The 26,831-nt window shown below is 46.4% G+C and overlaps 1 protein-coding gene across 1 annotated transcript in view; it reads left to right on the top strand.

Moving 5' to 3' along the window:
- Positions 1–26,831, top strand: part of LOC142243948 (epidermal growth factor receptor-like) — a 191,565-nt gene that overhangs the window by 18,563 nt on the left and 146,171 nt on the right. Inside the window, exon 4 of the mRNA XM_075316140.1 lies at positions 9,169–9,320. Within this exon, the coding sequence (XP_075172255.1) occupies positions 9,169–9,320 (152 nt within the window). The remainder of the gene's footprint in view (positions 1–9,168; positions 9,321–26,831) is intronic.

Below are 26,831 nucleotides of genomic sequence, written 5' to 3'. Positions count from 1 at the left end.
TCACACGCACATACCTGCCGTGCGACGTCCCCCTGGCCGGCGACCCGCCTCCTTCCTAAGGGGGCGGGTCGTGCGGCGTCACAGCGATGTCACACGGCAGGCGGCCAATTGAAGTGGAGGGGCGGAGATGAGCAGGATGTAAACATCCCGCCCACCACCGTCCTTCTCATTGCAGCCGGCGGCAGGTAAGGTGAAGTTCCTCGCTCCTGCGGCTTCATACACAGCGATGTGTGCTGCCGCAGGAGCGAGGAACAACATCGTACCTGTCGCTGCACTGGCATTATGGAAATGTCGGAGGCTGCAGCGATGATACAATAACGACGCTTTTGCGCTCGTTCATCGTATCAAAAAGGATTTGCACATTGCGATATCGACTGCGACGCCGGATGTGCGTCACTTTCGATTTGACCCCATCGACATCGCACGTGCAATGTCGCAACGTGCAAAGCCGCCCTTAGGGTAAATTCATGTTATGTGTTTACACTACATTTAGCACATATGCTGGGAAAAATCGTCATGTAGGCATTAAACATAAAGTACAGACCAAAAGTTTGGACACACCTTCTCATTCAAAGAGTTTTCTTTATTTTCATGACTCTGAAAATTGTAGATTCACATTGAAGGCATCAAAACTATGAATTAACACATGTGGAATGAAATACTTAAAAAATTGTGAAACAACTGAAAATATGTCTTATATTCTAGGTTCTTCAAAGTAGCCACCTTTTGCTTTGATTACTGCTTTGCACACTCTTGGCATTCTCTTGATGAGCTTCAAGAGGTAGTCACCGGAAATGGTCTTCCAACAGTCTTGAAGGAGTTCCCAGAAATGCTTAGCACTTGTTGGCACTTTTGCCTTCACTCTGCGGTCCAGCTCAGCCCAAACCATCTCGATTGGATTTAGGTCTGGTGACTATGGAGGCCAGGTCTTCTGGCGTAGCACCCCATCACTCTCCTTCTTAGTTAAATAGCCCTTACACAGGCTGGAGGTGTGTTTGGGTTCATTGTCCTGTTGAAAAATAAATGATGGTCCAACTAGACACAAACTGGATGGAATAGTATGCCGCTGCAAGATGCTGTGGTAGCCATGCTGGTTCAGTATGCCTTCAATTTTAAATAAATCCCCAACAGTGTCACCAGCAAAGCACCCCCACACCATCCCACCTCCTCCTCCATGCTTCACGGTGGGAACCAGGCATTGAGTCCATCCGTTCACCTTTTCTGCGTCACACAAAAACACGGTGGTTGGATCCAAAGATTTCAAATTTGGACTCATCAGACCAAAGCACAGATTTCCACTGGTCTAATGTTCATTCCTTGTGTTCTTTAGCCCAAACAAGTCTCTTCTGCTTGTTGCCTGTCCTTAGCAGTGGTTTCCTAGCAGCTATTTTACAATGAAGGCCTGCTGCACAAAGTTTCCTCTTAACAGTTGTTCTAGAGATGTGTCTGCTGCTAGAACTCTGTGTGGCATTGACCTGGTCTCTAATCTGAGCTACTGTTAACCTGCGATTTCTGAGGCTGGTGACTCGGATAAACTAATCCTCTGCAGCAGAGGTGACTTTTGGTCTTCCTTTCCTGGGGCGGTCCTCATGTAAGCCAGTTTCTTTGTAACGTTTGATGTTTTTTGCCATTGCACTTGGGGACACTTTCAAAGTTTTCCCAATTTTTCGGACTGACTGACCTTCATTTCTTAAAGTAATGATGGACACTCGTTTTTCTTTACTTAGCTGCTTTTATTCTTGCCATAATACAAATTCTAAAGTCTATTCACTAAGACTATCAGCTGTGTATACACCAGACTTCTGCACAACACAACCGATGGTCCCAACCTCATTTATAAGGCAGGAAATCCCACCATTTCCGTTGACAAGAGAATGCCAAGAGTGTGCAAAGCAGTAATCAAAGCAAAAGGTGGCTACTTTGAAGAACCTAGAATATAAGACATATTTTCAGTTGTTTCACAATTTTTTGTTAAGTATTTCATTCCACATGTGTTAATTCATAGTTTTGATGCCTACAATGTGAATCTAAAAATTTCAGAGTCATGAAAATAAAGAAAACTCTTTGAATGAGAAGGTGTGTCCAAACTTTTGGTCTGTACTGTATTCATAGGGCTTAAAGAAGTTATCCACTACTGTAACATTGATGGCTTATGCTTAGGATAGGTCATCAATGTCTGATCACCCGGGGCTACTTTGGTCCTGGAGGCAGCAGCTGACAGCTCGAAATGCTGAGTTCCGGATCTGCCCTGTCCTCTGATAGTGTCTGCATTCAGGTACTGCATATCGCCTCCTATTGATTTGAATGGTAGGCAGATGTCTAGTACTTGGCCGCGGCTGCTATCAGTTGACGAGGCAGCTCCGTAACTGACCATTCTGGCTGCCTGCTACAGCAGCCGGGAGCAAGAACAGCTGATCAGAAGGGGTGTGGGGTGTCGGACCTCGGCCGGTCAGACATTGATAGTGTATCCTAAGGATGGGCTATCAATGTTAAAGTAGTGGAAAACCTCTTTAATTATGACACAGAGGCCAAAACAGTGTCCTGTTCATTTTAGTCTGTTTGGATATTAGTAATTAAACTAGCACTCACTTTTCTTGGGTCCAGCGCTATGTTCTGCGCCACTGGTCATATCTGTGTGCAGACTGCAGTGGTGACTACATGACTAGAGGGCACATTAGTGCTGTAGCCTATTTTTGAGCTCTATGACTCTGTTGAGATATAGACAGCACAAGCTGCAAATATCAGTGATTTCCTGTAGCGGTGATTTGCGTAGTAGTAACGGCATGACTGCAGCCACAACACAAAAGACTGGATTAGCTGGCAGTGGATCGGGGAATGATGAGTACTACTTCTATATCTTATTTTTGTTTTTTTTACTGGAATCTAATCTTTATTTATTTATTTTTTAAAAAGTGGAAATCCCCTTAAATATAGCCTAAGTAAAAATAGATAAAATGTTGTAGATTTCAACTTTTATCAGTCATTCAACACTGAATGAACTTTTTTAATTGTGATAAATAGCAACTAGTGTTGATAGAAAAAAATCCCTGTCCCCTGATCTAATATATAAAGCTGAGTGTATGTGTGTGTGTGTATGTATGTCCGCTAAAGGAATCAGCACCGTCACATTTACAAAATTTTGCACAGACACCCCATGTGACTCAGGGAACGTCATAGTCTATGTTTGGGCGGGAAAATTTAACCCCGCGCTTTACACTTAAGGCCCCGTTACACGCGTCGATCGCATGTGCGACGTGACACGCCCAGATCGTATTTACGATTTGCCGGCATCGCTCATAGGTTGTTTATTTTCTGTCACATGTTACGATCTCAAAATCAACGCATGAGCGGTCAACGATATATTGTTGGACCCAGGCGGTCGTTTGAATATTGTTCGTCGTTGGCAGGGTGTCAAACGGAGCAATATGTCGGCTGCATGCCGAAAAGCGAACAATTTTTTAAAAATGAATGACATGTCAACGATCCAAGATTTTCATCCTATTTGCGATCGTTCAGAGTCGCTCTTGGGTGTCACACACAACGACGTCGCAAACGATGCCGGATGTGCGTCAATCCGTGACCCTGACGACATATCGCCTGATATATCGTCTCGTGTAACGGGGCCTTTACTTTCCAAAATCCTGCCTCTATTAAACTGAATGGAGGTGGGAGCTACAGGCTATAAATAGCAACTGTCAGTGGTTGCTATAGGAACAAAATAAACTGTTAGTATAAGAAGCTTATGTGTGAGGTAATATGATGTCGGTGGGGAGACGGATAGAGAGAGAGACAGAAAAAGACAGGCAGAATGAGGCAGCCCTGGAAAGAGACAGAGAGACAGATGGCCAAAGAGAGACCTGGAAAGATACAGCCCTGGAAAGAGACAGCCTGGGCAAAGAGACAGCCGGGCAAAGAGACAGCCGGGCAAAGAGACAGCCAGGCAAAGAGACAACCCGACAAAGAGACAGCCCTGGAAAGAGACAGCCCTGGAAAGAGACAGCCCTAGAAAGAGACAGACCGGGCAAAGAGACAGACCGGGCAAAGAGACAGACCGGGCAAAGAGACATACGGGGAAAGAGACAACCCTGGAAAGAGACAGCCCTGGAAAGAGACAGCCCTGGAAAGAGACAGCCAAGCAAAGAAATAGCCTGACAGTGAGACAGCCCGACAAAGAGACAGACCTGGAATGAGACACACCGGGCAAAGAGACAGACCGGGCAAAGAGACATCCCTGGAAAGAGACAGCCTTGGAAAGAGATATCCGGGCAAAGAGACAGACCTAGAAAGAGACAGCTTGGCAAAGAGACAGACCTAGAAAGAGACAGACCTAGAAAGAGACAGACCGGGCAAAGAGACAGCCCGGGCAAAGAGACAGCCCTGGAAAGAGACAGCCCTGGAAAGAGACAGCCAGGCATAGAGACAGCCGGGCAAAAAGACAGCCGATCAAAGAGACAGAGGGGCAAAAAGACAGCCCTGGAAAGAGACAGCCGGGCAAAGAGACAGATGGGCAAAGAGAGAAACAGACCGACACACACATAGAGACAGACACAGACATAGAGACAGACAGACAAGGAAAGAGACAGACAGAGAGACAGACAGACAGCAACACACAGACAGAGACTGAGAGAGAGACAGAGAGACAGTTACGATCCCGGGCAACGCCGGGTACTACAGCTAGTACATTTATAAATCTTCATTTTAAAAAAAAGCGACACAGTGTGTTCCATTAATAACCACCCATTGTTACCTTTCTCTGAGCCACTCAGGATTTGGCCCAGAAGCTGATATCCAGAAGCGACACAGCCTGAGCCCAGTAGTAAAGGTAAGGTTAGTAATATAACTTTCCTTACCAAATCTTCAGTTTTACTCAAATTAATTGATGCAAAAATTAATATACCACAGATCAATAACAACTACATCTAGTATTTTGTATGACCTCTTTTTCGTTTAAGAACAGCACCTAGTTTTCTATTCCTAGACTGAACAAGTTGGTGACATATTGTATAATGTATTTTTTTCTATTCTTCAAGAACAACCTCTTTTAGAGCCTGGATGCTGTATGGAGAGTGATGCTCAACTTGTCTCTTCAGAATTTCCTATAGGTGTTTGATTTGGTTCAGACCAGGAGACAAAATTGGTCACCGAATCACTTACACCCTCTTCAGATATGGAACAGATGTGTGATTTGAATCATTATCATGTTGAAAAAATGCACATCTACCAAGGGCACAGAGTAGCATCTTCTCTTTCAGTATAGAACAGTACATTGTGAATTTATGATGCCATGAATGAAATGTACAGTAGCTCCCCAACACCAGCAGCACTCATGCAGCCCCACATTAGGACACTGCCACCACCATGTTTCACTGTGGGCACCATGCATTTTCTTTGTTCGGCTCAACTCTGTAACACCATACAGTTATTAATCCATTAGTCCTGAAAACATTTATCTTGGTCTCAAGATTATAGAGTCCCAGTAGAGCCCAAATCTTGATGACTTGCATTTCTAATGCCAGTCTACCATCAGGGCCCTAGTTTGCTAATTTTCTATTTCACATTACAAATGGGGCAGCTTTAATTCCTATTACGTTGGTACTTGGTGTCTAGCTTTCGATTGTGTGGTGTACACTGCACCTTTCTGCTACTATCAGGGCTCTGGTGTACTCATCTGGATCCATGGTATCTACATTGTACATAATATCTGATGCTTATTATTATGACACTAATGTACTAATGTGCCATATACAGGTGCTAGTTTTGTATACCACGCCTCCCTGGTGTTTTAGGAAGAATAGCACTGTACAAACTAAGCACAATGTGGAGTGGTTAACATTTTTAGTGCTTAGGTGTCAACTTGATATACTGTGCTTTTTTGTCCACAACGATCATTATTTACAGTGCTTGCTTTCCAACTCTGTATACTGTGCTTTTTAGTCAGAGTCCACCATCAGGACTCTGACAGTTTTGAAATCACATTGAATACATTATGCCTAATTTTTAGTGCTTATTATTTACAGTGCTTGGTATCCAACTCTTTATATGGTGCTTTTTTGTCAGTGTATTTGGTGCTTATTATTATGACAATAATGTGTCAGTAGTAGGGATGAGTGAACCTTAACAGTAATGTTCGTGGTTTGTACTAGACACAAGTGTCAGGAGGCTCGAACTCAAACACTGTGCTGTTTGTATGCTAATAAAGTTTATTGAACAGCCAATCAACAAGCTTTATTGCATGCGGAAGATAACTGTACACTGCTGTGAACAATAAAGATTATAAAAAAATGACGTGGGCTCCCACCTATTTTTGAGTACCAGTGTAGGTAAAGCAGACAGCTGCATATTGCAGTCTTCAGCTGTCTGCTGTACCTTGCCTGGTTATCAAAAATAGAGGGGATCCCACGCCTTTATTTTTATAACTATTTTATTTAAATAATGTAAAAAATACTGTGAGGTCCCCCTATTTTTTATAACCAGCCAAGGTAAAGCAGATAGCTGGGGGCTGGTATTATCAGGCTGGAAAGGTTATTCCTAGCCTAACAATAGCAGTCCACAGGCTCCCCAGAAGTGGCAAATCTATTAAATGCGACACTTCTGTCTCTTTACTTGGATTTTTTCAATTGTCTTTGTCCATTGGCAATCAGGAAGAGTGTTGCCAATTTTGCTCAGAATAGTGTAGTGACAGAACGCTGTTTGAAAAAGGAAAAATGTCAGGTTACAGTTGGGGTAGTCTTTGGCTTACTAGAGAAGTATATGAGCCACACCCAGCCATTGTCATACGCCACCGCTGTTTGTTCATTCAGTTTGCCATTCCCAATTTTTTGTGGCCTCCCCAAATTAAAAAAACATATAGTGTTGGCTACCTCCACCTCTGCTCTGCCACCTACATCGCCACATCCATCTCCACCTTCTCCTCAACCTTCTTCTCCACTTGAACCTTGGATATAAAAAGTCTTCATACCCCTGTTAAAACTCCATTTTTTTGTCATGTGAAAAAAATCATACCATAAAGAATAATTTCAGGACTTTTTCCTGTTACCCATAATATATACCATTCAATTGAAGAATAAACTGAAATATTTTCTGGTAAAAAATAAAGAATCAAAATAATGTGGTTGCATAAATATATATACCATTCTATTAATACTTTGTTAAAGTACTTTCTCAATGTCAGCATTCAGTCTTTTTTGGGTACGAGAGGAGAGCCTCAAAATTAGGCAACTTTTTTTACTTTATTGAAAAAAGTAGATAAAATGAGTGCACGTGGCAAATTTATGCAGCACCCAGGGGGCAGGGAGTTAACCCTCTACTTGTTGCCGGGCCGATGAGGGTCAGGGTATGTCACGGGTGGCCCTGCCCGGTTTCCTGCCCCGAGGTGTCCACAATAAAAGGGGAATTAAGAGGTGGATGTTTGTCGTGACGACACCTACGGTATGCGGCTAGGGATTAGCCAGCACTGCGTTCGCTGTCCTCCGGGGCGGATGGTAATGTCGCAGCCGAAATGCTTCTGCTCCCTGCAGGTGGAGTATGCCCCAGGAAGATGAGGGTGGAGGGAATGGCCAGTATCGCCGAAGCATGGGTCAGCGGCGCCGACAATGACAATGATGACACCAGGGCTACGGTTCAAAGTTCTTTTTACTCACAGTTGATGCCCCAGTGGTGCCGCTCTCCACCGCGATGGGCTCCAGCTGGTCCTGGGTAAATCAGAAGCATTCACCGGCGTGTGGAGTGTGAGACCTTCCTCCTCTGCACTTATTTGTGGATTTCCGTGGCTTGAAGCAACTTGGGTACCCCAGTGTTCTTGTAAAGTGTCCCGTCCCATATGCAGGTGGTGCGGGTCCTCGCCGTGGAGCCTGACTGTGATCTGGACCCCAGACTCTGTGTCACTGTGCTCCGGGAAAATGGGGGGTGAGTGATGGGACTTGAAATCCACTGCAGATTCTGGTAGTCCAACGTGGAGTATGTCCTACCCCACAGCTCTGCACCCTGACTGCGCTGGCACTGTGGGAACGGTTAGGCTCGACCTCAGCTACCATGTTCTCCTCTGTCTCACTAGCTCCACCGGTTGCCTCTTGCCCTTTTCCAGTCTGCCCGGTTCTAGCAGGAGAAGCTCTCAAGTATGTTCTCCTGCGACCGTGTTGTTCAGAGTCTCACACTTTTCTGAAGTGAAACTGTTTGTGTGTTTCCCTCAGTGCAGCCCCCACCTTTCGGATGACTCATTTTCCCAAGCTGGCTGGCTTCCTGAGTTGTGTAACTGTCTGACTCACTGGCTGTGGATGTTGTATAAGTTAAAAACACCAGCAATTAACCTCTTCTTACCCGGATGAGCATTGCACCTTAAGTCAGATGCAATACACTGTGGCGACTGAAGCCTCAGGGGCGCCACAATTACACCAGAAAAACAAAGGGGCATAATTCGCTAATGGATTATGGAAGACTCATCATGATGATAAATAATACAATAATATAATGTACAACCATATATACACACTGGATATACACTGGAGGGAAATTTGGATAATACTTAATCCACATTCAATAATACTGTACACTTTTGCATGTGATAGAATAGTCACATGTGTATTAAAATATCTAATAATAACATAGGTGCGAAAAAAATTATTCTGTAGATGGATGATAAGTGTGGTAAAGTAGGCACCTCCCATAGGGTGAGCATGCCTTAAATGCTCTGGGCCTCTCAGCCTCCATGTTAGGGCAAACTGGTCTTTTAACAAAGGAAAGGCGTGCACGCCCTAAGGTGCTTCTGGGAGGCCTGTGCAGTGTGTGCAGACCCAGGGGGCAGGAGAATGGTTGCAGAAGCAGAAGGAACACATGGATGGCAGAGGAGGGGCAGAGCAATGAGCATTCTGGCCACGGCAGTGAGTCCGTTAGCATCCCTTGCCAAAGAGGGAATTCAGGAAAGTGCAGAGACGTCCGCATTACAAGGGGGCCAATTCCACCTCCAAAAGCAGCAAGCAGCCTTGAACTGCAAATGGTCCATAAACTTGATCATGGACAGGGGACCTCTTCTGCCCGTGAGTGCCACAGGCAGAGGTATATGGCATTTATGCTTGTGGGTGAGATAGGAAGAACACTTTAAAAATGCAATGACATGACCATCATTTTGAATGTTTTACTATTAATAATTTATTTCTTTATTTTTCTAATAAGTTTGCTCAGGGTCTGCAAATCGCTTAAGTCAAATGGGTGACGTTGAAGACCATTACAAGTTCCTAAAGAAAATTTACCAGGGATGTCAAATTGTACTTGGAAATTTGGAAATTACCCATATAAAAGCAAATGCTGACATCTCCTTCTTCAAGGTACTTTACTGAAATTAAATTTTTCCTTACCACACCAAAGTAATCTATATACTGTTTTAGCTTACTTTTTTCACAGTGGTTATTTAGTCAGTATTTTGCACCCATTGTTAAGATAAAATCAGGAATTCAGTGAAAAAAAGGGAACAAGGAATTACTTATATTATACTTTTAGCCTCTTCCCAATATATGAGATACTGGTTCATCATATATTGGGTCTCTGTCTTTGATATGGGTTTAGGAACAGAGCCTCAATCCCCACTCATCCACTTCAACTCCTTCCCTCTCAAATGTACAGCTCCCATGCTCTTTTCACCTTCCTGAATAATCTCAGTACATCATGCTATAGGGTTTTGCATCATAAATAGTGATGAGCGAGTACTAAAAAGCTCGGGTGCTCGAAGCTCGGGCCGAGCATCCCAAGATACTCGTGTACTCGGGCCGAGCAACGAGCCCAATGTTATCCTATGGGAGACCCGAGTATTTTTGTGAAATGACCCCCCGGCAGCATGGAGAAACCCTAAAAATGTCACAAAAGTCTCAGAAGAGTGCTCAAATGACATGGCAACAGCATGGGGAAGACCCCTTGAAGCATTTATCACTGAAAAGTCACAGCTGTGAACAATTTTGTCCGCGTTTTACGCCATTTTTACGGACTCACCAGAAAACCTTCCAAAATGACCCCAAAATGATTTTTCATGGCAGAAATGTTAAGGGCACATACGCAATAGTGAGATAGAGCTGGTGTATGTTACTTTTTGAGATTAATACATGAAAGATTTTACGTGAAAACATTGTGTGGCACTCCGATGTCCCTGAGAAGAGACGTACATGAAGGCCTCTTGAGTCTAATGTGCCCATTTTGAGGAAGTGAGTCTTTGTAGTATTTTCCTTTGCCAGGGCAGTCCAAAATTGTGAGGTTCACCAATGCCCCTGCATACAGACGTGCATGAGGGCCTGTAAACCTGAAGTGCCCATTGGAAGGAAGTGGGTCTATTGTAGTATAGCCCTTAGGCAGGGCAGCCAAAAATTGGGAGGCTCCACGTTGTCCCTGGATAGAGACGTGCATGAGGGCCTGTAAACCTGAAGTGCCCATTGGAAGGAAGTGGGTCTATTGTAGTATAGCCCTTAGGCAGGGCAGCCAAAAATTGGGAGGCTCCACGTTGTCCCTGGATAGAGACGTGCATGAGGGCCTGTAAACCTGAAGTGCCCATTGGAAGGAAGTGGGTCTATTGTAGTATAGCCCTTAGGCAGGGCAGCCAAAAATTGGGAGGCTCCACGTTGTCCCTGGATAGAGACGTGCATGAGGGCCTGTAAACCTGAAGTGCCCATTGGAAGGAAGTGGGTGTATTATAGTATAGCCCTTAGGCAGGGCAGCCAAAAATTGGGAGGCTCCACGTTGTCCCTGGATAGAGACCTGTTAGGTTCTTAGAGCCTCCGTGCTTGCATTTAAAAAACGCACGTGTGTGCCTGTTGGTGGCAGCTTTCCGCTGCATTTGTGTGAGTTTTGCAAAAACTTGGATATAACGCACAAGTCTAGTGAATAATACACATCAGCACAGCATTGCAAAATGCGCAAGGGCGTTGTCAACGAACAAGGAAGTGGACGTGATGGTGGTGCAGGCAGAGACCGAGGTTGTGTGCAAGCTCTAATTTCGCCACAACAAAGGGCCACATCTAGTCGCTCGCACGTCCTGTCCCAAATTCTTGGGGACCGCAGCAGTACACCGCTCTTGAACCAAGACCAGTGTCAACAGGTTGTTAGTTGGATAGCGGATAATGCTTCTAGTCAGATTGGCACCACCACAAACACTCTGTCTTCCACACGGTCAAGTGTCAGTAGCCGTGATACTGCACCGCACATTTCAGAACCTGATCCTCCTTCCTACCACCAGGCCGAGTACACGTCCACGGACATTACTGATCCCACACTTGTACACTCGGAAGAGCTGTTCGTTCACGTTTCCATTCACAAATTCTGGCCTCTCGCCAGCTCCTGTTGAAGTGGGCCATGACGAGATTGTATGTACAGATGCCCAAATATTTGAGCAGCCACGTTCTCACGAAGTTGGCAACGTGTCTCAACAAGGGGTGGACGATGATGAGACACAATTGTCAGGAAGTCAGGAGGAGGAGCAGGGTGCGGAAGGGGAAGACGACGTGGTGGATGATCCAGTAACTGACCCAACCTGGCAGGAGGATATGCAGAGCGAGGACAGCAGTGCACAGGGGGAGGGAGGCGTAGCATCCCAACAGGCAGTAAGAAGCAGAGTGGTGGCCCCAGGCAGACGTCAGGCAACTGTTCCCCGGAACAACACGACACAAGGTGCCTGTACAAATGTTAGGTCTTCCCGAGTCTGGCTGTAATACTATTGTATGTATTGAGGATTTCGATTGCGTTAGGGCAATGACAACCAGAGACGAGTTCTTGGTGCAAGACGTTTATAATATGCAACCAGCAAATATGTACATAAACGGAACAAAAACACAGTAGAACATAAATACAGGAAATACCTTCCAGGGACGGAGCGAAAGGGAATTCCCGGGACCGCGCACCGGACTCCCCCAGGGAGACCACCAAGAGCGAACCCCTATACAGGGACTGTCTGGCAATCACCCCAGAAGCCCTAAATGCGCAGCAGCCGGGACACAAAAGGGCAATAGGTAAGTCCAAAAATGTCCGTACGTGATGTGAGTCCAGAGTGGTATTAAACGGAAGGAACCGGGCAGAAGTGCCGACCAAAGACGGCAAACGGAGTCCGGGCACAGCTAGATGATACCAGATGAAGTCCAGAGTCGGTGTCGGTTGTTTTCCAAGAGGATCCGAATAACAATCAGGAACCAAAAGCAGCAGGGCAGGAGCACACAGGAAGCAGTATACTCAGGCACTGGACTAAGCTTTAGGGGCGGCTTTTAAACAGATGGACAGGAAGTAGGGCAACAGAACAGAAAACTCCATGTTAACAAAGGGCAAGCTCTTTCAAAAGAAAACTGGAAAACCCGGAACTCTGACACTGGCAGTTTTTTAAGTTGGCTCCAGATGATTCTAAAAAGGCCATTTGCAACACCTGCCATGCCAGCATCAGCAGGGGTACCAAAACTAGCAGCCTGACCACCACCAGCATGATCAGGCACATGTCAGCCAAGCACCCGACTTTGTGGGAAGTACAACAGAGTCGAGGAGCAGTGCTTGCTGATGTCACTGCTACGTCTTCGCTGGTTGTGCATGCGAGCCAATCCCCTGTCCATGCTGCCTGCGAACAAGCCTCCTCCACTCCTGCACCTGCAGTTGCCTATGCAGAAAGAACACCATCATCAAGCACGTCCTTGTCCCAGCGCAACGTTCAGTTATCCATTCAGCAAACCTTTGAACGCAGGCGCAAATACACTGCCAACACCCCACATGCCACAGTTCTAAATGCTAACATTTCGCGACTGCTTGCGCTGGAAATGTTGCCTTTTAGGCTGGTTGAGACAGAAGCATTCCGCGACCTGATGGTGGCAGCTGTCCCACGTTACTCGGTCCACAGCCGCCACTATTTCTCCCGGTGTGCCGTCCCCGCATTGCATAACCACCACGTGTCACAAAACATCACACGTGCCCTGAACAACGCTGTTTCAGCCAAAGTCCACCTAACCACAGACACGTGGACAAGTGCATGTGGGCAAGGCCGCTACATCTCGTTGACGTCACACTGGGTTAATATTGTGCAAGCTGGGACCCAGTCTGAGCGAGGGACGGAACACGTCCTTCACACACCAAGTTTTGCAGGCCCTACCTCAGTCAGGGTTTCACACACACTCTACAGCTCCGGAATGTCATGCTCCTCAGCCTCCTCCTCCTCCTGCGCATCCTCATCCACTTTACCCTCCACACCAGTCCCAAGCTGGAAGTGTCGCGGGCGGAGGAGGGGACGGTGCGCTCTCCCACTGCTCGGGTCCGGCTGACGCTGCTCTACGGCTGCTGCTATCGCTCGTTGGCTCGAGCGATGGCCGGATCCCGGGGACTCGAGCGGCGCTACTCGCCCGTGAGTGAAAAGGGGTGGTTTGGGTTTTGGGGATATTGTCCGTGACGCCACCCACGGTTGTGGTGATTGTGTGGACACCACCGCTGCTCTGGACGGGGATCCCGGGAGCCTGTGACAGGGAGCAGCTTTGTTGTTATTTCTCCCCTCCGTGGGTAGGGGGGTTGGTTGTCCCGGGGCCTGGTGATGGGGTAGAGATGGATGACAGGCGGGTTGCGGGGCCTGATGAGGTGCAGGGTCGCAGGGGCAGCGCTGTGCCGCACGGCATGGAGGTACTCACTCAGCCCAATGATGATGACACAGTTCACGGTAAAACAAGTGGCTGGATGGACGGGTCACTCGGACGGCTGCGGTTGTTCCTCCCTGCAGGTTAGTGATGACTGTCTCTCCCTGCACCTAAGTTAAGTGTTGGTAGTGATGGTTTCCCAACGGTAACCCGCTCCCCGACCTGGATATGGGCCGGAGGAGCCCCTTTTGCCCACAGGCGCTGGCCCTGGGAGACGGTTGCCCTTGGCGGTGGCGGTGTCTCCCCTTCACGGTTGTACGGTTGCCTTCTATCTGGACTTGGCTGTTTGGAAACCCTGAGGTTCCCTTCACTAACGGATTTGGCAAATTCACGGCGACACCAAGCCTTGCCGGGATCCGAAAGTCCTCTGCCAATGGTGCTGGCTTCTCTTTGTATACCGGTCCGGTACGGCCGGGTCACCACCCGTCCACGGTCCTTACGGCAGACTCCAATCGGCCTCCACTGCAGACGGTCACCACATCCTGCCAACCTTGCTGTCCTGTCCGGGCCACACACCCGGACCAACTTCAGGCTCTTTGCTGTCACTTTTCTCCTCTCTACTACTTTCCTCCTTCCACTTCCTTAGCTTAACTCTCACTGCCTGTGTTTTCCCTCCTCCTCGGTGGGTGGAGACCAACCGCCTGGCTCCACACCCTGGTGTGGACAACAGCCCCTGGGGAAGGCAACAAGGATTTTGTGTTTTGACTATGATATGCCTGCAGGGAGTGTGGGGTGTTTAAGTGTTGTGCTCTGTGGCCCCTGGCTTGTCCAGGGCGACACAGAAGCACTGCATCACTGCCTCGGCGAAGCGGCAACAGGCAGTGCTGAAGCTAATCTGCATAGGTGACAAACCCCACAATGCAGAAGAGGTGTGGACAGCTCTGAAACAGCAGGCAGATCACTGGCTCACAACTCTGAACCTAAAGCCAGGAAAGGTCGTGTGTGACAATGGCCGGAACCTGGTGGCGGCTTTGAGGCGAGGCCAGCTGACACATGTTCCATGCGTGGCCCATGTGCTCAACCTCGTGGTTCAGCGGTTTCTAAAGTCATACTCAGAGCTGTCTGATCTGCTGATAAAAGTTCGCCGCCTGTCTGCACATTTTCGAAAGTCACCTACTGCTTCAGCCGGCCTTGCCGGCTTAAGACGCCGTTTGCATCTTCCGGCACACAGACTGGTGTGTGATGTCCCCACGCTTTGGAATTCAACTCTGCACATGTTGGTCAGGATATGTGAGCAGAAGAGGGCAGTTGTTGAGTACCTGCATCACCTAAGCCGTCGGGAAATGGGTCAAACTCCACACATAACACCTGAGGAGTGGAGAGGGATGTCCGACCTATGCACCATCCGCCAAAACTTTGAGGACTCCACCAAGATGGTGAGCGGCGATGACGACATTATTAGCGTCACCATACCGCTTCTCTGCCTTCTAAAATGGTCTCTGCTCAAAAAACAACCATGATGCATTGCAGGCGGAGCGCGATGAGTTTGAGCAAGAAACAGTAGTGGGTGTGGGTGATGATAACACACAGCCCAGCCTCGTCTCATCACAACGTGCAGTGGAGGACTATGACGAGGAGGAGGATGAAGACATGGAGCAACTCTCTGGCCAAATTGAGGATATGACATGCAGTCATATCCTCGGTTCAGCGTGGCTGGCCAGAGGACAGGGTAGATGATGAGGAGGAGGAGGAGGAGGAGGACAGCATGTTCAGTCATCGTGTTGGTCAGGATACTGAAGTGATGGCTGTTAAGAGTCTGGCACACATGGCTGACTTTATGGTAAGCTGCCTGTCTCGTGACCCTCGCGTTAAGAACATCTTGGCCGACAATCATTACTGGTTGGTAACACTGTTAGACCCACGCTAAAAGGACAACTTTATGTCTCTTATTCCCGAGGCGGAGAGGTCAGGCAAAATGCAGCAGTTCCAGAAGGCCATAGTCACGGAAGTAGGCAAAGCATTCCCCTCACAAAACGCTAGCGGCATAGGTCAGGAATCAGTGGACAACCAAGGCGTACAGCCGAGAGGGGCACAAGTCCAATCCGCCAGAGGTAGGGGAACAGTCTTTAAGATGTGGGACAGTTTTCTCAGCCCCTCACATACCACAGCCCCTGAGGTGAGGGGTAGTGGCACAAGAAATCCTAAGTTTGCCCAGATGCTCAAGGAGTACCTTGCAGATCAAACAACTGTACTCCGACATTCCTCTGTGCCTTACAATTAATGTGTATCCAAGCTGGACACGTGGCATGAATTGGCTCTCTACGCCTTGGAAGTCCTGGCCTGCCCTGCCGCTAGCGTTTTGTCAGAGCGTGTTTTTAGTGCTGCAGGTGGAATCATTACAGATAAACGCACCCGCCTGTCAACTGTAAATGCTGACAGGCTGACTCTGATCAAGATGAACAAGGGTTGGATTTGGCCAGACTTCACCACACACACCAACAGCAAATTACAGCGGAATTTAAAGTTTGTAACGGGAATTTGCCATGTACCTCCACTCACCCATGGTAACACACTTCTGGACTTTGGCTAATCGCTGGACTGCTCCTCCTTCTCCTCATGCGCCATCATGGTGACCGTTACAATAGTTAAGCCGTTGTTTCAGGTATACCCCCAGTGGTAAATTTTTTCGCCCATTCTTTCTGAATGGGCATTACAACGACAGGAGACCCGCTCCTTTGCAATGGGAACAATGTTTTGAGGCCCTCATGCACATCTCTATCCAGGGACAATGTGGAGCCTCCCAATTTTTGGCTGCCCTGCCTAAGGGCTATACTACAATAGACCCACTTCCTTACAATGGGCACTTCATGTTTACAGGCCATCATGCACGTCTCTATCCAGGGACAATATGGAGCCTCCCAATTTTTGGCTGCCCTGCCTAAGGGCTATACTACAATAGACCCACTTCCTTACAATGGGCACTTCATGTTTACAGGCCATCATGCACGTCTCTATCCAGGGACAATATGGAGCCTGACGCTGCCACCGACTGCCACACACGTGCTGTTTTTAAATGCAAGCACGGACGCAATAAGAACCTAACTGGTTTTTAGGAGCGACAATTACTGAGAAGTCTGACACTATCAGACACTGCTGACTGACGTGTATTATACACTAGACTTGTGCGTTATATAATAGTTTGTGCAAAACGCGCACCTGTCCCCTGCCACCGACTGCCACACACGTGCTGTTTTTAAATGCAAGCACGGACGCAATAAGAACCTAACTGGTTTTTAGGAGCGACAATTACTGAGAAGTCTGACACTATCAGACACTGCTGACTGACGTGTATTATACACTAGACTTGTGCGTTATATAATAGTTTGTGCAAAACGCGCACCTGTACCCTGCCACCGACTGCCACACACGTGCTGTTTTTAAATGCAAGCACGGACGCAATAAGAACCTAACTGGTTTTTAGGAGCGACAATTACTGAGAAGTCTGATACTATCAGACACTGCTGACTGACGTGTATTATACACTAGACTTGTGCGTTATATAATAGTTTGTGCAAAACGCGCACCTGTACCCTGCCACCGACTGCCACACACGTGCTGTTTTTAAATGCAAGCACGGACGCAATAAGAACCTAACTGGTTTTTAGGAGCGACAATTACTGAGAAGTCTGACACTATCAGACACTGCTGACTGACGTGTATTATACACTAGACTTGTGCGTTATATAATAGTTTGTGCAAAACGCGCACCTGTACCCTGCCACCGACTGCCACACACGTGCTGTTTTTAAATGCAAGCACGGACGCAATAAGAACCTAACTGGTTTTTAGGAGCGACAATTACTGAGAAGTCTGACACTATCAGACACTGCTGACTGACGTGTATTATACACTAGACTTGTGCGTTATATAATAGTTTGTGCAAAACGCGCACCTGTACCCTGCCACCGACTGCCACACACGTGCTGTTTTTAAATGCAAGCACGGACGCAATAAGAACCTAACTGGTTTTTAGGAGCGACAATTACTGAGAAGTCTGACACTATCAGACACTGCTGACTGACGTGTATTATACACTAGACTTGTGCGTTATATAATAGTTTGTGCAAAACGCGCACCTGTACCCTGCCACCGACTGCCACACACGTGCTGTTTTTAAATGCAAGCACGGACGCAATAAGAACCTAACTGGTTTTTAGGAGCGACAATTACTGAGAAGTCTGATACTATCAGACACTGCTGACTGACGTGTATTATACACTAGACTTGTGCGTTATATAATAGTTTGTGCAAAACGCGCACCTGTACCCTGCCACCGACTGCCACACACGTGCTGTTTTTAAATGCAAGCACGGACGCAATAAGAACCTAACTGGTTTTTAGGAGCGACAATTACTGAGAAGTCTGACACTATCAGACACTGCTGACTGACGTGTATTATACACTAGACTTGTGCGTTATATAATAGTTTGTGCAAAACGCGCACCTGTACCCTGCCACCGACTGCCACACACGTGCTGTTTTTAAATGCAAGCACGGACGCAATAAGAACCTAACTGGTTTTTAGGAGCGACAATTACTGAGAAGTCTGATACTATCAGACACTGCTGACTGACGTGTATTATACACTAGACTTGTGCGTTATATAATAGTTTGTGCAAAACGCGCACCTGTACCCTGCCACCGACTGCCACACACGTGCTGTTTTTAAATGCAAGCACGGACGCAATAAGAACCTAACTGGTTTTTAGGAGCGACAATTACTGAGAAGTCTGACACTATCAGACACTGCTGACTGACGTGTATTATACACTAGACTTGTGCGTTATATAATAGTTTGTGCAAAACGCGCACCTGTACCCTGCCACCGACTGCCACACACGTGCTGTTTTTAAATGCAAGCACGGACGCAATAAGAACCTAACTGGTTTTTAGGAGCGACAATTACTGAGAAGTCTGACACTATCAGACACTGCTGACTGACGTGTATTATACACTAGACTTGTGCGTTATATAATAGTTTGTGCAAAACGCGCACCTGTACCCTGCCACCGACTGCCACACACGTGCTGTTTTTAAATGCAAGCACGGACGCAATAAGAACCTAACTGGTTTTTAGGAGCGACAATTACTGAGAAGTCTGACACTATCTGGACTGTTTTACACTGTGTACACCAGCCCCAGATATGATGAAGGCTGGTATACGGTCACCACTAGGAATGGCTATATACCCTGCCTGCCTGCCTGTATACTGCTACAATAGTCCTGACAAGGACTCTTCTGGTCACTAGCCTGTATTCCGACCTGGCTATACCCTGCCTGTATATAGCAACAATAGTCCTGAGAAGGACTCTGCTACTGTACTCCGACCTGGCTATACCCTGCCTGCCTGTATACAACTAGAATAGTCCTGAGAAGGACTTCTGGTCACACTGTTTGCAGCCCTGCTCCGGAACTAACTATAAAGGGCCGCAAAGCTTTCCCTGAATCAGCGACACTCTCCCTACACTGAATGTCTGAATAGCTGTGAGCAGAGCACAGCGCGCCGGCCGATATAAAAGCTCGGTCACGCTGTGCAGGCCGGCCAATCACTGCAATTCCACAACTAACAGGGCTGTGGCATTGCAGTGGTCTGCCAGCCAATCCCTGCATGAGGGCTGGCTCTCAAAAGAGCGCCAACATGCAGAAATGAAGACCACGAGTACAGCACGAGTATCGCGAGATTACTCGGTCCCCGCCGAGCAGCCCGAGTACAGCGATACTCGTGCGAGTACCGAGTAGTGACAAGCATGCTCGCTCATCACTAATCATAAACCATGTCACAAATCGAAAAAGTATCTGCATTTTTTCCTCTTACTGCTAATTCTCTCCTAATCCCGGTCCACCACGTGCTAACTTTACCCCCTCCCCCACCTCTCATAGAAACCATGCTAAACTTATTAACATTAGTTATACACCCTCATCTCTCTCTTTTAATTGTGCAATCTGGAATCCACGGTCTGTATGCAACAAGTTTCCTTACATCCACAACTTCTATCTCAATAACTGTCTTAATCTGCTGGCCCTCACTGAAACCTGGATTCAAGATTCTGACACTGCTTCCTCTGCTGCCACTTCTCATGGCGGCTTATACATTTCCCATTCCCCAAGACCTGAGAACAGACATGGTGGTGGAGTTGGCTTACTCCTCCAACTTACTCCTCCTATTGTCTCCACAATGCACCTTCCAGGTCATCCCCCAAGCTTCATCAATCTCATTCCCTTCTTTTGAAGTCCACACAATTAAGCTCTTCCATCCCCTCTCCCCCAGAGTAGCAGTTGTATACTGTCCCCCAGGCTCACTCACCAGTTTCCTTGACTATTTCTCTGCCGCACTTCAAGTCCTCTGAATTACCAACCTTTATCTTGGGAGACTTCAATATCCCCATGAACAGCCCCACCTCCCCATCTGCATCTCAGCTTCTATCTCTAACCACCTCTCTTGGCCTCTCACAGCTCTCATCCTCTGAGACACATGAAGACGGTAACACCCTTGACCTGGTCTTTGTCCGCCGTCTTTGCTCAATCTCTCACTGTGATAACTCACCTCTTCCCCTCTCTAACCTCAATATTCTCTCTTTCATGCTCACAAGTCCTCGCCCACCCCAACACACTTTCACCTATCACAAATTCAGAAATTTACAGGCCATTGACCCTTAACCCTCAGACACATAATATTTCTACGCGCATCATTGTCCCCTATCACCTCTCATTCCTGTCCTGATCTGGCAGTAAATCACTACAATGACACACTCAGAACCACCCTAGACAAAATAGCTCCCCTCACCCTCAGGACCTCTAAACACAGAGTAAAACAGCCATGGCTCTCATTCCAAACTCCATTTTTCCAGCGATGCTCTAAGAGCGCAAAATGCTTATGGAAGAAAACCCGCACATCAGCAAAAACTTTATCCACTACAAATTCATGCTAAAAAACTATAACTCTGCCATGCACCTTGCCAAACAGACCTACTTCATCAGCCTGATCTCCTAAATTTCCAACAATCCAAAAGAGCTCTTTAACACATTTCACGTCCTCCTCAGTTCTAAAGTGCAGCGCCCTACTACAGACCTTTGTGCTCATGATCTGGCCTCCTATTTCACAGAGAAAATAGAAATATCTTTCAAGAGATCGGCCCTCGGCCATCAAGCGTCAAGATTCCCATCCCTCCCCACTTCCTGTCTGGCTCACTTTCCACATTTCACCCAGTCACAGATAAAGAAGTCTCTAGGCTCCTCTCTTCTTCTCATGCTACCACTTGCACTACTGATCCCTTTCCCTCACACCTACTCCAGTCCCTCTCTCTGGTTGTCACTACTCACCTAACTAAAATCTTCAATCTCTCTCCTCTGGTATATTCCCCTCCTCCTTCAAACATTCTATCATTACTCTGTTATTAAAAATACCTGCTCTTGACCCATTCTAAACAATCAATTACAGACTAGTCTCCAATCTCCCCTTCATCTCTCAACTCTTGGAGCACTTTGTCTACTCTCAACTCACCCATTACCTCTCTACTCGCTCTCTTCTAGATCCATTACAGTCTGGCTTCCACCCCCTACATTCGACAGAAATTGCCCTTATCAAAGGGACTAATGAACTTTTGACAGCAAATCGTAATGTTGATTACTCTCTGCTTATTCTTCTTGACCTCTCTGCAGCTTTTGACACTGTTGACCACATCTCCTTCTCGCCATGCTTCATTCAATCTTCCTAAAGGACACCGCTCTTGCATGGTTCTCTTCCTATCTCTCTGACAGCTCTTTCTGTGTATCATTTGCTGTCTCCACATCTTCCTCTCTTCCTCTCACTGTTGGGGTCCCTCAAGGTCAGTCCTTGGCCCTCTTCTCTTCTCTCTCTACACTGCCCCAATTGGACAGACCATCAGCAAATTTGGCTTCCAGTACCATCTTTATGCTGACGATACACAATTATACATGTCATCCCCTGACCTCACCCCCGCTGTACTAAAGAACACAAGTGACTGTCTGCAATTTCCAACATAATGTCTTCTCTCTATCTGAAACTTAACCTTTCCAAAACTGAACTTTTTCTCCTCCATCTACTAACCTCTCTAAACCTGACATCCCCCTCTCTGCGTGTGGTACCACGATAACTCCTAGGGAGCAGGCTCACTATCTGGGTGTTATGCTTAACACCAATCTTTCCTTCACATAGTAAATACAATCTCTCACCCGTTCTTGTTGCTTGCACCTGAAGAACATCTCTAGAATCCACCCCTTTCTCACCATAGAAACTACAAAAACTCTCACTGTGGCCCTGATCCACTCCCGCCTTGACTACTGTAATTCTCTATTAATTGGCCTCCCCTAACATGACTTTCTCCTCTGCAGTCTATCCTTAATATAGCCAGGATAACCTATCTGGCTAATCGTTATTCAGACGCTTTTACTCTGTGCTAGTCATTGCACTGGCTGCCTATACATCACAGGATCCAATTTAAATTGCTTGTTCTCACCCACATAGCTCTCCACAGTCCAGCATCCCCCTTTGTCTCCATCCTCATCTCCATCAACCTACCCGTTCTCTACGCTCCGCAAACAACTTTCGACTAACATCCACACTAATCCGAACCTCCCACTCCCGCCTCCAAGACTTCTCCCATGTAGCAACAATCCTCTGGAATGCTCTACCCTAAGAAACTAGGATGAACCACAATTTGCACAGTTTCAGACGCTCCTTAAAACCACATCTATTTAGGGTGGCCTTTCACCTTCCTAATTAAAGTCAATTCATATTGATCCCCTCCACTACTTCTCAGAATATAATTTTACATAAAGACACACCGCACCAAAAACCATAAGACTGGCTAGTCACTGGCTCATTCAGCCATATCTATCCCCCATTTCTTCGAGATGGCTGGACCGTAGTTGTAAATAAGCACCTGTACCTTGTCACCCCCACCTCACCCCATTGTAAATTGTAAGCTCTTAGGATCAGGGTTGTCTTTATTTTTGCTTTAATTATTGTATTTTTGTTTAACTGTTACTTATGAATGTTTGTTTGTATATGAACCTCTGATCTGTAAAGCGCTGCAGAACACAGTATGTTAGCGCTACAGAAATACAGATTATTATTAATGCAGTATACTAATTAAAAAAATAATAAAAAATAATTATATATACTATATATACAGGTTCATCTCAATACAGATAGAATATCATCAATTTAAGTTATTTCAGTAATTCAATACAAAAAGTGAAATTCGTATAATAAATAGAGTCATTGCAAACAGAGTGATCTATTTCAACTGTTTATTTCTGTTAATGTTGTTGATTATGGCTTACAGCCATTAAAAACCCAAAAGTCATTCTCTCAGAAAATGAGAATAATTACCACAAATCACATGCAAAGGCTTCCTAAGCATTTAAAATGGTCCCTAAAGGCCCATTTACACGCAACAACATCGCTAACGAGATGTCGTTGGGGTTACGGAATTCGTGACGCACATCCGGCCTCATTAGCGACGTCGTTGCATGTGAAAAGTACGAACGACCGCTAACGATCAAAAATACCTAATCGATGATCGTTGACACATCGTTCATTTTCATAATATCGTTGCTCATGCTGGACGCAGGTTGTTTGTCGTTCCTGAGGCAGCACACATCGTTCTGTGTGACACCCCAGGAATGACGAACAATACCGTACCTTCGTCCTCCGGCAACGAGGTGGGCGTGTCTTTCCTTCGGCTGCTCTCCGCCCCTCCGCTTCTATTGGCCGCCTGCCGTGTGACGTCGCTTTGACGCCGCACGAACCGCCCCCTTAGAAAAGAGGCAGTTCGCCGACCACAGCGACGTTGCTAGGAAGGTAAGTCCATGTGATGAGGCCTAGCGATATTGTGCGCCACGGGCAGCGATTTGCCCGTGACACACAAACGACGGGGGTGGGTGCTTTCACAAGCGACATCGCTAACGATGCCGCTGCATGTAAAGCAGCCTTTAGTCTGGTTCAATAGGCTACACAATCATGGGAAAGACTGTTGACTTGACAGATGTCCAGAAGGACTGCTGGAGTCAGTGCTTCAAGAGCCATCACACACAGACGTATCCAGAACATGGGCTACAACTGTCACATTACTTGTGTCAAGCCACTCATGACCAATAGACAATGCCAGAAAAATCTTACCTGGGCCAAGGAGAAAAAGAACTGGACTGTTGCTCAGTGGTCCAAGGTGTTGTTTTCAGATGAAAGTAAATTTTGCATTTCATTTGGAAATCAAGGTCCCACAGCTTGGAGGAAGAGTGAAGAGGCCACAATCCAAGCTGCTTGAGGTCTAGTGTAAAGTTTCCACAATCAGTGATGGTTTGGGGAGACATGTCATCTGCTGGTGTAGGTCCCACTGTGTTTTATCAAGACCAAAGTCAGCGCAGCCGTCTACCAGGATATTTTAGAGCAGTTCATGCTTCCCTCTGCTGACAAGCTTTTTGGAGATGGAAATGTCATTTTCCAGCAGGACTTGGCACCTGTCCACACTTTCAAAAGTACCAATACCTGGTTTAATAACTACAGTATCACTGTGCTTGATTGTCCAGCAAACTCACCTGACCTAAACCCCATAGAGTGTCTATGGGGAATCGCAAGAGGAAGATGAGAGACACCAGACCCAACAAGGCAGATGAGCTGAAGGCTGCTATCAAAGCATAGAATAAAAAGACTGGCCATGGAGAGCAGGTCATATTCAAATTTATATAAGGTCATAAATAATCAAAACTAGGGGTTTAGATGAAATTCTTCCACCAGTAATTAATAATTATATACAAATAGCAATACATTCAATGATAATATTAACATCTATATTCATATATACATCACAGATTCAAACAGATGATGCAATACCTAATCCAATGTACCAGCATAATACTAATGCCAAATATGTAGAGCATCACCTGTGGAGGAAGAAACCCCCAGAGAAATCAATCAATAAAACAGACCTGATGCCATGGTTGAACAGAGTATGACACTGCTCCCCTGCCACGCACTCCAGGAAGGCAGGGGAGAAGTGTCATACACTTCATATTTCTTTTGGTATGCAATAAAGTTAGACTTCTTGTATATACAGGTTTTCCTTCCTTTTCATAGATCTATTTTGCAAAACAGAATGGTAAAAAATTTCAGCATCTACAGTGAAAGAAATAATTATTTGATCCATCCCTTGCTGATTCTGTAAGTTTGCCCGCTGACAAAGACATGAACAGTCTATAATTTTAAGGGTAGGTTAAACAATGAGAGATAGAATATCCCAAATAAAATCCAGAAAATCACATTGTATAAATTATATAAATTTATTTGTATTTTGCAGAGAGAAATAATTATTTGATCCCCTACCAAACATTATGAGTTCTGGCTCCTACAGACACTTAAACACTCCTAATCAACTCATTACCTGTATTAAAGACAGCTGTCTTAAATTGTCATCTGTGTAAAAGACTCCTGTCTACAGACTCAATTAATCAGTCAATCACCCATTGTCTTACTTATGGTTTTGTAGCCCATTCCAGCCTTGTGCAGGTCTATGATCTTGTCCCTGACAGCCTAAGGATATGTGCCAACGATCAGGACTCACTGCATCCTGGACACATCGGGTCCTGACTTGCAGATCCGCGAGTCTCCTCTGCAGGCGAACACAGGAGACCGCATCTGCTTGTACCCACGATCAGAGTTCAGTGCGGTGCAGTCTCTCGCTTGTGTAGGACACATGCGAATCCGCAGCGAACAATTGACATGCTGCAGTCTAGAAAGCCGCACTGCAGGTCAGTGTTTGCTGCGGAAAAAACAAGCACAGTGGGCACGAGATTTCTAGAAATCCATCCACTATGCTTGCACTGTACAACACAGCATTTTGGAAGCAGCTGAAGCTTACTGCGTCCAAAACGCTGCAAACACTGATCATGGGCACATACCCTTAAGGCCGCTTTACACGCAACGACATCGCTAACAAGATGTCGTTGGGGTCACGGAATTCGTGACGCACATCCGGCCTCATTAGCGACGTCGTTGCGTTTGACACATATGAGCAACCGCTAACGTTGCAAAATACTCACCAAATCGTTGATTGTTGACACGTCGTCCATTTCCCAAATATCGTTGCTGATTTTGGATTCAGGTTATTTGTCGTTCCTGAGGCAGCACACATTGCTACGTGTGACACTCCAGAAATGACGAACAACACCGTACCTGGGTCCTCCGGCAACGAGGTAGGCGTGACTTTCATGCGGCTGCTCTCCGCCCCTACGCTTCTATTGGACGCCTGCCATGTGACGTTGCTGTGATACCGCACAAACTGCCTCCTTAGAAAAGAGGCTGTTCCCCAGCCATAGCGACATCGTTAGGAAGGTAAGTATGTGTGACGGGTAATAGCAATTTTGTCCTCCACGGGCAGTGATTTGCCTGTGACGCACAAACGACGGGGGTGGGTGCGTGTAAAGCCCCCTTTTGAAAGCTCTTTGGTCTTGTCCAGGTTGTAGAGGTTAGAGTCTGACTCATTAATTGAGTCTGTGGACAGGAGTCTTTTATACAGGTGACAATTTAAGACTGCTGTCTTTAATGCAAGTAACTAGTTGATTAGGAGTGTCTAAGTGTCTGTAGGAGCCAGAACTCTTAATGGTTGGCAGGGGATCAAATACTTATTTCTCTCTGCAAAATGCAAATAAATGTATATAATTTATACCCTGTGATTTTTTGGATTTTGTTTTTAACCCCTTAACGATGGTGGGCAGTAATATTACATTCTAGTAGTCATAGTGTTACTGTCCGCGGTCTGCTGCCAGAAGCTTGCCGCGATCGGCACACATCTCAGCTGATTTTCATAGCTGAGATGTGTGCCTGCCAGGCACGAGCAGAATTGTTATCTGCTCATGCCGTTCTCATGCCGTTTAACCCCTTAAATGGCGCTGTTAATATGTGACAGTGCTATTATAACGGCATAGGCGGAAAACATTTACTCATCGGCCGATACCGGAAGTCACCTGACGTGATCACGTGACTTCCGGTGGTTATCATAGTAGCACAGGGTCATATGATGACTCCTGTAGCTCACATGAATTACTTTCGGTGTCACCCGGCCCGGAGCTGATTGAGGCAGAAAATGAGCATATCTGCTGTTTACAGCTGTTTAGCTGTGAACAGCAGATATGGCAGAGCGATCGGATTGTTGATTCATATAGCCACCTAGGGGGACTATAAAT

This window comes from Anomaloglossus baeobatrachus, chromosome 6 (assembly GCF_048569485.1).
Source record: "Anomaloglossus baeobatrachus isolate aAnoBae1 chromosome 6, aAnoBae1.hap1, whole genome shotgun sequence".
Lineage (NCBI taxonomy): Eukaryota > Metazoa > Chordata > Amphibia > Anura > Aromobatidae > Anomaloglossus > Anomaloglossus baeobatrachus.
This window is presented reverse-complemented; position numbering and strand designations above follow the sequence as displayed.